At 33.1% G+C, this 17,811-nt stretch overlaps 1 protein-coding gene and 1 long non-coding RNA gene across 3 annotated transcripts; one reads left to right on the forward strand and one right to left on the reverse strand.

Annotated features, from left to right (window-relative positions):
* Positions 1-3,135: 3,135 nt before the first annotated feature.
* On the forward strand, positions 3,136-8,394 carry LOC143572067 (protein EMSY-LIKE 3-like). The gene is made up of 9 exons (XM_077057327.1): positions 3,136-3,345; positions 5,886-6,091; positions 6,347-6,456; positions 6,530-6,896; positions 6,990-7,058; positions 7,144-7,389; positions 7,460-7,528; positions 7,985-8,048; positions 8,276-8,394. The coding sequence occupies exons 1-9, from the start codon at positions 3,318-3,320 to the stop codon at positions 8,392-8,394; spliced, it is 1,278 nt and encodes a 425-aa protein (XP_076913442.1). The 5' UTR covers positions 3,136-3,317.
* Positions 8,395-15,795: 7,401 nt separating this feature from the next.
* LOC143572062 (uncharacterized) lies at positions 15,796-17,389 on the reverse strand. 2 transcript variants are annotated; one of them, XR_013142205.1, is made up of 4 exons: positions 17,029-17,389; positions 16,880-16,947; positions 16,721-16,788; positions 15,796-16,264 (listed from the first exon to the last, which is right to left on the reverse strand). It is a non-coding gene; the product is annotated as an uncharacterized LOC143572062 (long non-coding RNA). The 2 variants fall into 2 exon arrangements; XR_013142204.1 differs by having other exon boundaries at positions 16,880-17,389.
* Positions 17,390-17,811: the final 422 nt, after the last annotated feature.

The following is a 17,811-nucleotide window of genomic DNA, read 5'->3' on the forward strand; positions in this document are numbered from 1 at the left end:
AACCTACCTTCGGCTATAAATACTCCAACACCTTGGAACGGTACCATCATCTCATATTATCTTATCTTGTCTAGCTATTTCTCTCAATATACACTTATATTCAGAGCAATCTAGTCTGATTCTCACGCCGGAGGGTGGTCACAAGGAGGAACCCCCCCTTCTCAGTGACGAGCTCACGGTGTCTGTTTTGCAGGTCGAGAAGAACAACCATCTTTGCCGGACCTAACCCTCGTGGGAAACATCTACTTAACCATAAGATTATCCGTAATCTGCCTGGGACATTTAGTGTTTCTCCATCCATAATATTCATTTTAATTAAAATTATTTTAAAAAAACTCTTTAATATTTTTAACAATTATTAAAATAAATACCTTTTTTTCCCAGAATTTCATTCGGATATCCAAATTTGAAATTTGAATACGGATTCATATTGTCCTGAATTTTGGATATCTAATTTTGAACACCAACCAACCTATATAGAACCCACTTGATCAATAAATTGGATGTGGCTCAATGGTAGAGTACTCACTTTATAAGTGAGAGGTAGGGGGTTCAAACCTCACTATCATCAATTTATATGAGAGATATGAGGGATTAACCTGGCTTGCCAGGGTTCGAGTCCTGATCTCACCCGGTTTTACTGGCTCCTCGCTGTCATGCCATTTGGCGGGTGTGGGGGTCGGGTTTTATCCGGTGAATCCCTCAATAGGTGGACCGCTAGGGGTTCCGTCCGTTCGGACTAGTGGCCGGCTCAAGCTACCTTTAGTCAATGAGGACCGCATACGAAATAACCAGCGTTACTTAGTTGGTCGTTAAAAAAAACCCACTTGGTCAACGTCCTTGCTGAACTTCTTGCAAAATGGGACCCATTTCCTGGCAAAGTCAAAGCTTTAAATGTAAGCATGGCAACACCAATACACCATCATCTAGGACATACAAGCAACTTTATGCACAACATACTCAATCACTTCACTTTAGGCTGTGTGCAGTGTAAAGACTATAAATTTGGACGATCTGTGACATGTGACGTCTAATCAGTAAATAATGGTAAATAATGGGTTTTTGATTTATGGTGTAGTGTGGGAGGGGGGGGGGGTATGCTACACACAAAAGAATATAATAATATAACGATACACATGAGATCACTCTTTGTAAAGACGGTCGGAAGTAATAAACTGGTCAATGTTCTCTAAGACGATACGAATTTGCATGTAATGCGAAATAAAACCTGCATGAAATGCGAGCCTAATTTACTAGTTTACTTTATACGTCATTGATAATTATAATCAGCTATTAAAATCCACTTTTGATATTCCAATTCCTAATTAAAATACAGGTTTTATTTTTCATATACTTTTTATTTGTTTGTATGTTTGTTTTTTTATATTACACCAAAAAATCAACTCTTTATAGTCTCACAGAGCAACAAATGAAGCCACTTTTGGGTTTAATAAAGAGAAATTGTCCCATATTAAACCAAAATAAAAAAAAAATAAAATAAAACCTTGTAGTTTTTGTAAATAGGATTGATCATTTGAAATCTTGACTCATGTTAACTTATTAACAAGGTCATAAACAATATGAAGAAGGAATGTAAACTCAAAATTATCATATATTATTTTATTCATGCTCGCTCATTAATAAATTAATCAATTTGTTCGCGTTCATTTATCTTCAAAGGAATATTAATAAACTTAAAATGAAAATTAACTATTTAAATCCTAGACACCAATATAATAAAGAGTTAAAATCATTATTAGTGGCTTTATCTTTTAAAAACATGTTACAAAACTCATATGGCTGAATTCAATCCTATACATGTATTCGTAAGCCATTACCAGATTACTAGACTAAGTTCCTCTAAAGTCTTAAAAGCCTTTTGAATCGAACGAGCTACTCGAAACCAGTTTGCTAAAGTTTATATCGACTTTGGCTTAAATAAGTTTGAGCTTGAGCTTGAATTTCACATATCAAGATTGACTAGTCTTATGACATGATATTAAATTTATAGTAATGGTTGCACCAAGTTAAAAGAGGCAACTTTGCCTTATGGATAAGAATGGACTTCTAAGGGTAGAAGTTAATAAAGAGTGAAAACATAGTTAGTTTTGTTGTAAGAAAGATCTCTCATCGATCAACATTCGGCGTGAGAACAAACATAAGCTTTTGGAAGTTGAATGTGTTAAGATATATATGGTAAACAAGATGAGATGCCTAAGGTGCTCAGGCACCTATTAGTAGTCGTCACTTCTTGTCCTAGGCTCGTTAATATCTGATCTGGGAAGATCTCTAATTACCATTTTGAGTATATGTTTTTGGACTTAGGGATTATGCTCCTTTTGTTTGGTGCACGAGTCTCTTTGGTCGTTTATCCAATCAAAATTGTTTGACGGTGGAAATAAGTTGAAAGTCGGGGTTGACACAAGAAATTTATTCATTCGAGATCAACCCCGACTAATACATCAAAGTTGAGATTATAAAAATTCAATAAAGCAATAACTCTTAATGCTATACCTAGTTATGTCGTATATAAAATTTGAATTTATAAATATACAAATAATATAAACATACATAGTAGTCTAAACGGGTTAAGCCGAAACCGAGCTCAACTAAGCTCGAGCTTTGCTGAATTTGACTTACAAGGGCTCAAGCTTGACTTTAGCTTGATTCGAGCTCCCCCCAAGCTCGAGCTCAGCTCGTGAGTTGTTTTTTCAAGCTTTAGCTCGACTCAGGTTTTGCTCATTTATTATTTATTAATTATTTATATTCGTTTCTAATGCTTTATACACATATATTTTGAGAAACCCATAAACAAGTTTGTGTAGTATCTTAAATGAGCCAAAGCTCAGCTCAATCTCGACTGCAGAACATGAAATCAATACATAGAGGTAAACCTCATAAATACACATGACTCTTTATGCTCGACCAGTGTTGTAAAAATCCTGACCAGATACTGAATCCCAATTAACCTTTATTAATCGACAAATCTCAATGAGCTTCCAGACGAAGTCACGAGCTCGAAAAAAACTCGTCTAGTTTCAAGCTTTTTATCAATCCGAGACCGTACAATTATTATTATTATTCATTTATCCAACGAACACACTCTTTCAATCTAACTTTTCAAACCCCAATCACACACACACTCTCCGTATCTCCACCGGCGACTGACGCCGACAACCACCGCACCTCCGTCAACCACCGTCCACGTCACTCCAACTCTCCGGCAACTCAAAGTTTATTAATTTCTCCACCTACAGTCCAATTTATTAAATTAAACCCTAGCTTCTTCAATTGGTTGATGAAATTAGCTTCTGAAAATGAACTTCCACCTCTCAGACAGCAGTGGTGAGTTATATTCCTTCAAGATCACACATTTGTGTAGTGGCTATTACATATTATATGTTAATTTGGGTTATTGTTAATACACTGAAAAAACCCTAATTTTTAGGGTTTCGTATGATTATTTATTTATTTATTTTTGCTTGTTGAATGTGGAAATTGGGGTTATTGAGCTTATGATTCTTGCAAATCAATTAAGATTCTTAATGGATACTCCTATTAATTAAGGTGTTTATAGTTGCTAAATGATATAGTTTCTCATGAAAACCGACATCCAAATGTTATTCGAGTGTGATTTTATAGCACGGATAGAGTTGCATTTTGTTTCACAATAAAGGAAGCTGCTTTATAAGGAAGTTAATGAATACATGAATGTTTGAACCTCGAACGAATATTGACGTGTAGTTGATGACTTTGCTCGAATTCAATAAATAGTAAATACATAAATGTTTGAACTTTGAACGACTATTGTCGTGTAGTTGATGACTTTGCTACACTAAACACACAACAAATGTTTGAACTTCAATTGTTGATGAAATTATCTTCTGGCAATGAACTTTGAGTTCGAGCCTTGGACAGCAGTGGTGAGTCAGATCACACATTTGTCTAGTTGTTAATACGTATGATATGTTAATTTTTGTTATTGGTAACACACCAAAAAAACCCTAATTTTAAGGTTTTGTATGAAATTGTTAATTTCTGTTATTGGCAAATCAATTAAGATTCTTAATGGATAATCCTATTAATTAAGGTGTTTACTTTATAGTTACTAAATGATCTAGTTTCATAAAGATATAGTTTCTGTTAGGTTACATAGTAAGAAGAAAGAGCAAGGATGGCAGAGTAGCAAACACTTTCTCATGAAAACCGACATCCAAATGTTATTCGAGTGTAAATTTATAGCACAGATAGAGTTGCATGTTGTTCCACAATAACGGAAGCTGCTTTATAAGGAAGTTAATAAATACACAAATGTCCGAACTTCGGACGACTATTGACGTATAGTTGATGACTTTGCTACACTACACACACAAATATACTAATATAGTTAGTATATTTAGTTTTTGTTAGTTTTGACGGTGTCGTTGGATAACCTTAAGCTGTTGATTTGACGATGTTGTTGGATAACTTTAAGATTGTTAGTTGAAGAAAAAGATAAGAATGGTTGGGGCGGAGATTCTCTTGTGCCCATGGTGTGGTTGGGCCTAAATAGAAGTACCTTCATGAGTGACGCAGCACGACTAGTGGTACAGAAAAAAGCAAACTCTTTTTTTCATAAAAAACCGACATTAAAACGTTATTCAAGCACAATTTATGTTTTGCTATTCTCACAATAAATGCACAAATGTTTGAATGACTATGAAGTATGAACGTATAAGGAAGTTAAGTAACTACACAAGTATTTGAACGACTATCGACGTATAGTTGATGACGTTGCCCTAATTCAATAAAACCTATGATGAAAAGCTAGAAAGATTTAAGCTTTTTTGTATTTTATCTATAAAGTTATAAGCTTGTTTGGTCTAGTTTTACAAAAGATAGTGCATCAACAAATATTGCTTTTGTTTTCTTTAATTAAGGGGTTATCAACCAATGAAAAAGCAAGGATAGCAAACACTTTCATACAGATCTAGTTTCTGTTAGCATAGATATTATAAAGAAAAAGCAAGGATAGCAAACACTTTCGCATGAAAACCGACATCCAAATGTTATTTGAGCTCAATTTTATAGCATGGATAGGGTTGCATTTTATTCCACAATAAAGGAAGCTGCTTTATAAGGAAGTTAAATAAATACACATACGTTTGAACTTCACACGATTATTAACGCGTAGTTGATAACTTTGCCCTAATTCAATAAAACCTAACTTTTTTTGCATTTGATTTATTTTTTGTTATTACATGTATGTTTTTTTTCATGGACACATACATAAAGATATATGCTTATTTAGTGATTTAGTCTAGTTTAACAAGGAAAAAAGAAAGATTTGGGAGGATGCCAGGAAAAATCGTGTTCTGTTTTTTTTATAAGGTGAGAAAAGGAAGGAAATTTGATGCATATTTTATTCTTTTCAGATCTTTCCAAATTGGAGAGATTTGGAATGTAAGGATCTTGAACACAAAATCTTAATTTTTATTTTCATTTTATTCGAGCTCGGGAACACGGTAGTGAACTATATCTTTCCTTTCACTCCATTTCTTTTCTCTTCTTACTTTTCTTTCCCTTTTTTTCATCGTTTATTAAACTCGGGAACACAGTGGAAGCTGCTTTATAAATAAGTTAAATAAATACACAAATGTTTGAAAGGTCATCAACTGATGGTTGATAACTTCGACCTAATTCAATAAAACCTATGTTACAAAGTTATTCATTTGTCGTGAAAAGTTAAAAAGATTTAAGCTTCTTTGCATATTATCTAGGTTTTATCTTTTTGTGTATGTTTTTTCATGGATGCATATATAAAGATACAAGTTTTTTTAGTTTAGTTTTACAGAAGATCGTGCATTAATATCTATTGCTTTTGCATTCCTTTTATGGTATTTCAGGAACAGACGATGATCTTCCCCCGCCACATCAGCAAAAATTCCGAAGTGCGGGTCTGGGTACTGGGAACGGAAGAAGTATGGCTGTTGGCAATGCGCCATTTCCGAGAGTTCAAAATGATATGGAGACACAAATCCACCTTATAGAACAAGAAGCTTATAGCTCGGTTTTGAGAGCGTTTAAAGCTCAGTCAGATGCCATCACTTGGGTAAGCTTTGTAATAACATCCAGTTAAAGTTATAGTCAGGTAAATGGTTTATGATATGATATTTACAGGCTGTTTTGATTGCGTTTATGTAAGTAATTACCATGACTTGAAGACCAGTATCAGATAATCAGCTAATTTAAATATCTCGTGTTTAAAGTTGATGATGGTTATACAATTATGCTCTTTTTTCCAAATTTTTTAATCTTTTATTTTAGTTATATTGACTTTAAGACTGTCCTTTATTATATGGTACAGGAAATGGAAAGTTTGATAACGGATTTAAGAAAGGAGCTGCGAGTGTCGGATGAAGAACACAGGAAGCTTTTAGCTAGAGTTAACAATGATGACATCATCAAAAGGATAAGGTATTATCAATCAAGTATTTAAACATCATTATTTACATATGATTATATTAATGACAAATATGTTATCAAACAGGGAATGGAGGAAAACAAACGGGGCGCAACCTGGCGCACTAAACAGCCCAACCGTTTCCGCATCACACAAGAAACAAAAGACATCTCAATCCGGGCCTTCCTCATCCTTGGGCCCGCCACCATCGGCCCTCCAGCAGCCGTCATCTTCCGCCTTAAACCGTGGCTCTGGTTCAGGCTTCAGGGGAAATAAGCCACAATCGTCTTTGCAGTACGGTTCTGCAAGTTTCAATGGCAGAGATCCAATTTCTAAACCAGGCTTTGGTGAAGACAACAGCTCTGACCCGTTGATTGGCAGGAAGGTTTGGACAAGATGGCCCGAGGATAATAACTTTTATGAAGCTGTTATAACCGACTTCAACCCCGTTGAGGTATGTTTTGATGAGAACACATTTTTATTGGTAATAAATAATAATCTAAATGAGTCGGATTGTGTTGACCCGATAAACTTTAAATATTTACAGGGTCGTCATGCTCTCGTCTACGATGGCAGTACGCCGAATGAAGCATGGGAATGGGTTAATCTTAGAGAGGTCTGTATTAATCTTTCTTATCTTTTTGGTCAATCTCTTGACTTGAAATTGGTTTATATATGTTTTTTTGTTGCTGACATTATAGATATCTCCAAATGATATTTGTTGGAAATGGGAGGATGTTGGGGTGTCAAGTAGGGGCTGGCGAAGCGGGTTGGGTCGTGGGATAAAAACTTCAATGGGTCGTGTTGGACCTAATTCGGGTGTTGGAAGAGGTAGAGTGATCGCAAAGGGTCCGCCCAAGAAAGAAGTACCCTTAAAAGATAATGGCATTGCAAAGAAACCGTCGAACAGTATTGAATTACTCCACACCGATACCCTTGTTAAAGAGGTACCGTTCTTGCACTCTTTTGCAAACACACAAAAGACGTAACAATAATATTTTCTGCTTTTGTTGGCAGTTAGATAAAGTGTTCAGTTCAACCAACGCTGACCCAATGGATATTGAGAAAGCCAGAAAAGTGCTTAAGGTATGAACTTGTTGATTTTTTAGTAGGCCTGTAAATGAACTGAACGTTTGATGAGCCGTTCGTGAACCGTACGCGGGAAGTTCATTTATGTTCGTTTATTTGATAAATGAACGAACACGAAGTCACGAACAGCATTTTTTGTTCATTTAGTTAAACGAACGAACATGTACACATGTCTCGTTTGTTCATTTATGTTGCTGATGTTTGCTTGCGTTTGTGAACCGTTCGTTTACACTTTAACGAACGAAGATAAACAAACACGAACACACTCATTTTCTTAACAAATGAACACAAACAAGAAAACTCTGCTCAATTGTTTGTTCGCTTAAAGCTAAACAAACATGAACATGCCACGTTCACGTTCGTTCTGTTCGTTTGCAGGCCTATTTTTAAGCACCCTTCACCTTTCCTGAATTAATTAATTTATTTAATTTTTATGTTTTTTTGTTAATTTAGGAGCATGAACAAGCCCTTGTGGATGCTATTGCAAAGCTTGAAGGCGCATCAGACGGTGAAAGTGGTAATAACTGACTAATTACAAACAATTATAATATGCAAAATATTGTATAATTAAGTCTCCTTTAAAGATTTCCGGTTCAAATATGTAAACATAAGTATCGACTATCGAATGGTTATTATTTTCTGTCTGTCTAGATTTCTTTCCTGTACAGTTTTTTTACCAAAACACCACTAACTCATCAACACGAATGCTAATTTATCTTATCTTTTTCATGTTTTGATATGAAGATCTTGATCATTTATCAAGAAAACATGACGCGGGCGAGGGTGGTGGTGGTTCGGATGGCAATAAAGCGTTGGCTGTAGATGATCAAAAGAACGGTGGTCAAGATTTGCAAGTGCAATAATTTACATGTGATGTACAATGTCAATGTCTAATAGTTTGTGATTAACTGTTTTCAGTTTGTAAGTTAATGTATCTCTTAACATCTTTAAGATTATCCAATCTTTTCAGTCATAACTATAACTACATATCGCGTGTTCTTCGGTTTCTTGTACAATATAACTTGCTTCTTTATGCCATCTTTGTAAACATCACCTGCACATCAGAAACCATTATGTTAGAGCCTTGTTTAAGCAATTTGGATTAAAACTATTTTGTAACAACGGCTTTTTCTGAGTCTACCTGTGTCAGGATTTTAGCAGTCCCTAGTTATTTGATGCTTCAGGTCCAACTCGCTAGGCGAAAACATAACCAGGTAAAACCACCCACCGATGCTGGCTCGAACCGCCCACCTCTTTTAGGAGACCTGTGGTTGATTAAAATTATTAATTACAGATAATCGGTAAAACATTTGTGATAAGCATATATATAATTATAGGTGCTCAAAATACCCTGTTTCTACCCGTACTCGGCCCGCAGGTTTGATTTGGTATTGGAATTCTCCCCAAAACTGTATCCGGACTTGCCGGAAGTCCGGAACTGGTTCCACCTTTACCTGGTCAAAACCCAACCGACCCTACCCAAAAAAACCCAGTCAAATACCCGACTATACTAGGAACTGATTCCTACCCAACCCGGTTTTGACTATCGTTAACCATACCCGGAACCGGTTCCTAAAAATACCCAGATTGTGCACCTTGATATATAATAATATAACAATTAATAAACAGCTCTAATTTGATGAACTAGCAACCAAATATAAAATCAGCCAAATTGTTTTTGAGTTAGAAGATCCATTATCTGACTCACAGATCTAAAAATCTATAGATCAAATATATTATACACAAATCTAAAAAGCAACAAACATGGTACAACAAATTATTAAAAAAAATAAAAAAAAATCCTAATTTTTATCAAAATCTCAACAAACTACTCAAATCTTGATAATCTTGAACAACCCATGAACAAATTGAATATATAACAAAAAAGCAATATAATATTAAAATTCTTGAAACCATATAAGGGTCAAAGGTGAAAGCTTTATTACCTTTACATGACATGGGAATAATAATAATAATAATAATATGAACCACATAAATATTATTCTTGTTCTTGATCTCCTTAAAGTCATCATCTTTTTAAGGTTTTATCATAGTGAATCATTAGTTTCTGTTACACACACACAAACATATGTCTTACAATTGGCAGCCTGGTTTGTGTGTTTGTTTGTGTGTGTGAGAGAGAGAGAGAGAGAGAGAGAGAGTAAAGAGGTTATGTGATGACTGATGAGTAGACCTAATATGTTAAGATAATGTAATGTGTGTGTTATAGTTTGAAGAGGCTAGTGGGCTTTCTTTTTGTTGGTATAAACTATAAACTGATTGGACTAATATCAGTAAATATGTATTTGATAAATTGGCTTGTGATGTAATACTTTGGATACATACTTTAATACTTTATATTATAGTTCCTAGGAAACAAATTAATAATTGAATAAAAACTGTTAATATAATTAAAGAAAGATTAAAGTGGCTGAACAAGTATGGATGTGCAGATTTGGTAACGGTATCATGTTTTGAGTTTTTGATACCGGTCTTTTTTGAATTTTGCCTTTATTAATAGTATCGTATCCATACCGAACCAATTATTTCGAAACAAGTATCGGTACCGAAAATTTGCGATTTTCGATACCGGAATGATACTGATCTCTTCCCTATGAATAAATAAGAGATTACTGACTGGTGGTCCATGGGACAACCCTTAAGTGGTTTAAGTTCGTTAATATTCATGCGTTTAATCGATTTATCCCGTTGAATTAGATAACTACGTTTACTCGTATAATGGCAGGTATGAGAAGATAGAAGATGAAATTACGAGAACGTGGGCGAAAACGGTGAAGAAAACAGACTTGGAACGAAGGAGTTATGGAGAAAACAAGATGAAACAAATTTGAAGCCATCGTAGCTTACGGTAGCCGCCGTAAGCTATGGTGTGTACTGGAGTAAAATGACTGCCGTAAGGCAGATATGAACCATCGTCAGATTTTTAAAGCCACCGTAAGCTACGGTGGCCACCATAACTTACGGTGGGCGCGTCGCTGCAGTTTGTAACTGCCATATATGATTGTATTTTGGACGGCTTTTTATCATATCTTTTCATCTAGAGACGACCCAAGGGAGATTTTTGGAGATCATTGATCAATAGTGAGTGTGGTAATCATTAGACGCTTGTTTTAATTCGTATGACAATTGTAATTGAAGGAATGACAAACCAAATCATGCTCGGCTAAACTCCTTCGTGTTTTCCCTCGGATTGTAAGGTTTGCTATGTTTGTTTGGTTGATTGTTTAGACAATTTCTGAGATAATATTTGATTTTATTGATTTCGTTATTATGGTGTTTGTGTATTGGTTGTTAGATTGTTAGTTTATCGATTTTGTGTTCTAAACCGTCAGTTCTTGGTGCTTTAAGTAATCGAGATTAACCGAGAGGGATTTAGGGTTAGATAAACTAATTGGTTTTTGATTGATTACCTTGCGTTATATAATCCAAGTACTTGACCTTCAATTATCACAATCATTTACATAAACACGAACTTTATCTATTGTTCATCTCAGTTTAAACATTAACTGTAACATTCATTGAAACCTGAAACCGAGGGAATGTATATTCTCTCATATTGATTAAAACTCGTTTATTTACTTTAGTTCTTTTTGTTATTCAAATCAAACAACCAAATCATTAAATTTAATTTGTGCATTTAGTTTAATATAGAGTAATTATTGTGCTACTTAATAACGCATTTTTCACAAACTCTCTGTGTTCGATACCCGCTTACCACTATCTAACTAGTTGTATTCGGTTTATTTTTGAGTGAGTCTTCGACCTCACGTCAATTACCACAAATAAAAAGTAAGGACTTGAATTATAATGTAACAACTAGAGTTGTTTACCTGCGCTCTACGGCGGGGCACAACAATTTAGCGTACCACACTCCACATATTTATTAGTTATTTTATAAAGAAGAGTTATTTTATAGTAAGATTGTTAAGTTTTACATTAGGGTTCTATTGTTCTTGAAAAAAAGATAATTAGCTTTACTTGAGATAATTAACTTTTGATGTTAAAAGAACAGAAGGCTAACCAACAACAAAAATTTATTTTAAATTTTGCGTGACCTGGTTCGAGCTACGTACATGTGTTTAACATGCACTGACTCGTAACCAGTTCGCGTCTTATTAATATTTGGGTTTGAACCCCAGGCTTCCTCAAAGTTTAGAAGCTAATTGTTATATGAGAATTAGTGAATTACCCTTTTATATGAATTGGATAAACAAAAACATAAAACTTGGGGGCTACAACTGAAACACTATAAAATTTGTGATCAAAATACAAAAATATATAACTTGAGGGCTAAAAGTGAAAGCCTACAAAGACATAAGGGGACAATACAAAACTTATTAAAAAGCCAAGGATTAAATTTGGAAAACACATTTATATCCTGTATTAAAAAGTTTTCCTTTTATATATGTAGTATAAATGTATAATATAATTATATAAGAAAATCAACTTTTATTTAAAAACCTAGAAAAAGATGTTAATGCTTTTATTATTTAATTTCAGTTTTTAAAATCGTATAAATAAATATAAGAAATTAGAGTTAAAGGCTGTTAAATATAAGATAATTATATATATTTCTATATATAATTGTATATTTTTAGAATAATTATAAATGCATGTAGACAAACGAATCAAACTATCTAATAGATAACAAACAAGCCAAATTCAAGCTTATAAAACTACCAACGATTGAATCGATCGAGCTTTAAAAATAAAGTTTAAAATAAGTTGAGTTCGAGCTCTCGTAAGTTAAAATGTAAATATCACAAACATGTCGTAAAACTTATCATGTAAATACATATATCAAATATATTAAACAAAATTATATAAATAATAGGACTCATTTAGTTAAGTTTGTGAGCTTACTAGAGCTCCATAAACGAGACTCGTGTTCGAACTCGTTTATTAAACATGCTTATTATTATTTTTATTATTATTATTATTATTATTATTATTATTATTATTATTATTTAACGTTCGAACCAGCTCAAACTCCTTTATCCTTCTATTTAGAAGTTAGATATAGAGGTGGGCAAATAAACCTGTTAATCGAACCAACCCGAAAATCGAACCAGAAATGGACCGGTTTGAAACCGATTACGTAAAAACTGGTTTTGAACTGATTGAAACCGTAGGTTTGGAACCAGTATGTAATTTTTTCCACCGAAACCGGTTTTGTAACCTGGTCAAGAAACCAGTTTCAACCCGAACTGAAACCGATCATAAATCAGTTTTGTCTTTAATAAGTTTCAACTCAAACTGGTTTTGAGTTTTAAACCGGTTTATACAACTATAGTTGGATACATATCAAAATTGTGTGCATGACAGACTGTTAGATCCAGCTAAGTCATACATAGACAAGTTCAAACACTAGACCAAGTATTTATTATATATAAGTTATAACATGTCCAATAACACCACCCACAAAAAATACATCACAGCCATAAGTCCGAGACAATATTGGAGTCCTTATAGGAGTTTGTTATAATCTTCCTTTATTTAAGTCTTGTATTCCCCTCATAACCTTCTATCACTTCATAGTTCACATCCCATTTTCATCTTCACTCGTTGTTCGTTTAACGTAAATGACAACAACTCTCTATAGAGTTTCTGTAACTCGACGTCAATTGCTAATCTCGCTGGCTTCAGAGGCCACACCGCCGGTGATTACCGACACAACCTCCTCGCCTTCACCAGAATCAGCCACTCTACGTCACAAAGCTCCATAAGAGGTTTGTATAATATATATAACATATATACATTAATGTTGCTTTGACGCTTATGATGCATGTTCTATATATTGGATCATAAGGTTAATTAACAAACTAAATGTTTGTGTTTTAAGTTTTAACGCATTCATTACAAGACAATCTGGCTGTAAGAGATAGGAACGTCGTCTATTTCTTATATAGACGGAGTTAATACCTTATTACGGTGAGATTATCATTAGTAATAAAAGTGAAAATTAAACAACATTGAACAAATTACTAAGTACAAATTTTTATTAATCAATAATTTATAAGATGTTAAAATCCTTGACATAAATCATAAATTATGAAACATTTAATCTTGTACAAGATTGTTTCAATATTTTAAAATGTGAATACAAATCACGAGGAAAAGAAAATAAGTCAAACACTGCTATACGTCATATGTAACATGTTGCATGTTGATAAGTGTTTTTAAGATAATTGAATGTAGTTGGGTATTATCTACTAACTATATCAAGAATATGAATGCTTATATTGGTGGATTCATTATTTTTTTTATTTATTATTATTATTATTATTTTTCAAAATATTATATATTATAAAGATTGAACCAATACTTTTAATTTTACATCCTAACTATCTTACCGTCTTAAATTTCTTTTTTTAATAGTGTTATCACTTTTTATCATTCAGATTTTGAATAAATTAATAAAAATTATAATGTTATTACTAAATAAATAATAAAATATTTTATTAATGTTTATAACTATGAAATCATGAAATAATAGTTAACTTCAACATTACATATTCCAACAAATCACACTTTGTTCAACTACAATATCAACTTTTAACATTGTTAAATTATTATGATATTTTTCAGAACTGACTATATTTAAAGACGTAAATGTATTACTTATAAAACCTTCTTCTAATCTAATGATTTTTTTTCTCTCTTTACAATAATCTAAATCTGAAGGTTAAACTTGAAAATATAATTATTAAATATTTTCTGATTTTCATATTTATTTATATAGGTTCCTTGATTTTAACTTTTATAAAAAAAAAGTTCACAAAATGAAGCAATGGCCAAACTTGAGAGATTTTTATATTAATTCGGAAAGAATTTGACTGATCTTACTGAAACAATGAAAACATATAGCACAATTATCTACAACAACCGTTAATAATACTGTGCCACGTGCTTTTATGAGTTTAATTATGTAAGGTTACTTGTTACAAGAATACAAGCTAGTACATTAAAAATGTAGCAAATTACCTTGTCTTAATATGATCATTATGCTAACAAGTTTCTTGAAAATTTTATTTTCAGAGGTATCCTTGATCAAAAGTCACAATGGCATCAAACAATGTCCCCTTGGAGATCTCCGTAATTGTAAGAATTCATATATAGTTTTTAAATTTCGTGTTCAAAATGATAAATTATTGTGTATAACTTGAATTCGAAGTTCGTACTTACTTCAACCGGATGAATTGTAACAATGGAATAATTAAGTAATATAAGATCATAAGTTTCAAAATCAGTAAACGTAATTATAATAATATTACCTCCTTTATTGTTCAAATTTTTTAGATTTTAACTCAAATTTTTATGAATGGTTGGTTTAAAATTTATTAAAGAAACAATATTATATAATGACCCCCTATAACTATATGACATGTATAGCAACTAGATGAGCCAGTTCAACACAAGCCAAAACGAAAGGTTGGAGGATGGGGTCCAGCATTTCTCCTTCTCGGTACATAATTTCTCTTACATATCTAAGTAATTACACATTGGCATTCGACCTTAAATACTTGTGAAATTAATAATCGCATCTTCTTGCAGCAAATCAAGCCCTCGCGACATTTGCTTTCTTTGGTGTCGGGGTCAACCTGGTGTTGTTCTTGACCCGAGTCATGGAGCAAGGCAATGCCGATGCAGCAAACACTGTTAGTAAATGGACTGGCACCGTCTACTTGTGCTCTCTCCTCGGAGCTTTCCTCAGTGATTCTTACTGGGGTCGTTATCTGACATGCATGATCTTCCAAATTATCCTAGTTCTGGTAATTATTTTTTTTTGTTTAACCATGAGAACCCGTTAGTAAGAACTTATAACATGCGTTGTCAATACTCTCAAACCAAGTAGCATAACTTAAGTTGTACATATAGTCCTAACTTCCGGCTTATAAACATACTAAAAAAATGTCCAAAACTATTGAAAAAAACAAGACTTTAGAAATTCATGCATTACTAAATAAAAGAGTATCATTGATATGCACACAACCCCTTGATGATTACCAACAAATACCGACATGTTCTTGTTTTTTCCTAGGTTAGTTATTTGCTAGCCGGGACGTTTGTGGTCTCAATAAAGTTGCCTTTCAAAAAAATAAAAATAAAAAATAACTGAAAAACCTAAAAACTGGAAATGGTAATTAAACAAATTCATGGTAATTACCTACCACTAATACCGATATTTTCGACGACCATACACTAGTACAGAAGATGCGGTCAATTTTCCCACAAGGTGCGGGTCAAGGACCGCACCTTATACCATCGCACCATATGTTAAAATCAAACCGCACCTTCTTCAAACCGCATCTTCTGCTCATTTAAATGAGAACCGCACCTTCTGTTACATACAAATATGAACTGCAAACTGCATATTTTGAACCTCTACATATGAACCTCCTGCTATGCGTATCCAAATGATGTTGTTGGTGTAACCGCACTATTTGGTTCTTTTTTATTTTATTTTTTTTATTTTCAGAACACAAATAATATTATATATAATATAATATGAATTCCATGTTTCCAGAAAACCAAAAGATGATAATATACAGAAAAGTTTCATTGTCACAAATACATATAGGTTTAAAAATAAAAGTAATACACAATAACTTTCAAAAACGAGATCTTCATTCTAACAACTCGAACCGATGTCTTCATTCTTGCAACTTGAACCGGCGTCTTCATTATCGCAACTCAAACCATAGAAATTACCTAACAAAACATATTACATTAATAAAATGAAGCTTAAAATTTTGTAAGTGTTTTCGATTAGAAAATGAAAGCGTTCGTTTATGTTTGTTCACTAACAAAATAAACAAACGGTTCACTAGCATTAATGAATGAACATAAATGAATAAACCTATTAGCTTCAGATTAAGATTTATTTGCAAACAGATCGGTTGTTTGCTTATCAAGGGTATTTATGGTAATAGGCAATTTTTGGTCACAAGCTTTCAAGGTTATTCTAAAATTGATCACATAACATATATTTTACAGTCTGACTTGTAAGTTGTAGCACAAACGATCATTTCGAGGCAAAGTTTGTTAATGGTTCATTAACTCAGCAAAGTATGACAATTTTGACAATTTTAGTCAAACAACAAGTTATCTTTTAGGTTTGGGCCGTTAGATATAAGCAAACATTAAAATGATATAATTTGGGCTAACCTTGAGACGCCTCAACGGTCCATCCCTCAAGCATTTGTACCAGTTTGTTGTTGGTCCATAGATATTAACTATATACGATTATCAAAACATTAGTACTTGAGTAAAAAATATGTGTGTGTACATACAAATTGTTATATAAACAAGTTTTTGAAAACTAACCGCATCTCAATAACCATCTTCAAAAAGATTTGATTTTAACACTTCAAGCTGGTAATTGTCTTCACAACCTATATTAACAAACAAATTGTTATAACACTAACAAATCAAACTAAATGAACAAAAAAAAATAGAGTAAATGGTCCGGCTACCAGTTGATAAAAGGAACCGCTCGCTAAATTCTCATCGTGAAATTGTGGGGAGATACGACCCACTTGATCAGTCTAAAATAGCAAACAAATTGTTATAATATAAACAAATCAAACTAAATTAAAAAATATATATTAGAGTAAATCGGTTGACCTTTTGTGAACACAAACTTATAGTGTTCGCGGTGTCATTGCCATTTATTTGTGGCGAGTCGTTTCTTAACCCGATTACCAACACATGCACTAGTTATATTAATGAGGATTTATGCCATAGCCCAAACTCACCTACAATTTACAAATCACAATTGATACCTTAGTTTCATCCCAATAGCTTTTTTAAACTACTGTAGTTATAAATTAAGTTGTCTTTGTAGTGTTTAGATTTGTTTTCAATATTGAACTATAGTATTGTTATGATTCACATTAGATGGAGAGCTAACAGAGGTTGCTCCTGGTGTTCGATAAAGTCGAATTCCAGAGTGGTTATAAAACAGTGTCTAGATTCGGTCGTAAGTTTCGATATCATTATAGTAACTTACATACTCCATACAACTATTCATATTAATTCGGTTTTGATTACACAGTCAAAGCAAAACAACTACTTCGTATATTATTATAATGACCTGATTATAAAAACAATTGTATGTATATGCACCAAAGAAAACTAAACTCTTTTCTAATAAAAATAGTTGCATAATTATTATCTATGTAAACTAACTAGGATTAATGTTGTATCCGTCGACGACATCGCATAAGAGTAACCCGAATGGTTACTCTTATGACTGA

This window comes from Bidens hawaiensis, unplaced genomic scaffold, assembly GCF_021521415.1.
Source record: "Bidens hawaiensis isolate Kalapana, Puna unplaced genomic scaffold, B.hawaiensis_p1.1 tig00025707_1, whole genome shotgun sequence".
Taxonomy (NCBI): domain Eukaryota; kingdom Viridiplantae; phylum Streptophyta; class Magnoliopsida; order Asterales; family Asteraceae; genus Bidens; species Bidens hawaiensis.

Excerpts from the sequence above, each read along its gene's own strand:
- LOC143572067 (XM_077057327.1), top strand. The coding sequence starts at position 3,318 with ATGAACTTCCACCTCTCAGACAGCAGTG. Across the intron at positions 3,346-5,885 it reads CCACCTCTCAGACAGCAGTG|GAACAGACGATGATCTTCCC; the intron begins GTGAGTTATATT and ends ATGGTATTTCAG. Across the intron at positions 7,059-7,143 it reads AATGGGTTAATCTTAGAGAG|ATATCTCCAAATGATATTTG; the intron begins GTCTGTATTAAT and ends CTGACATTATAG.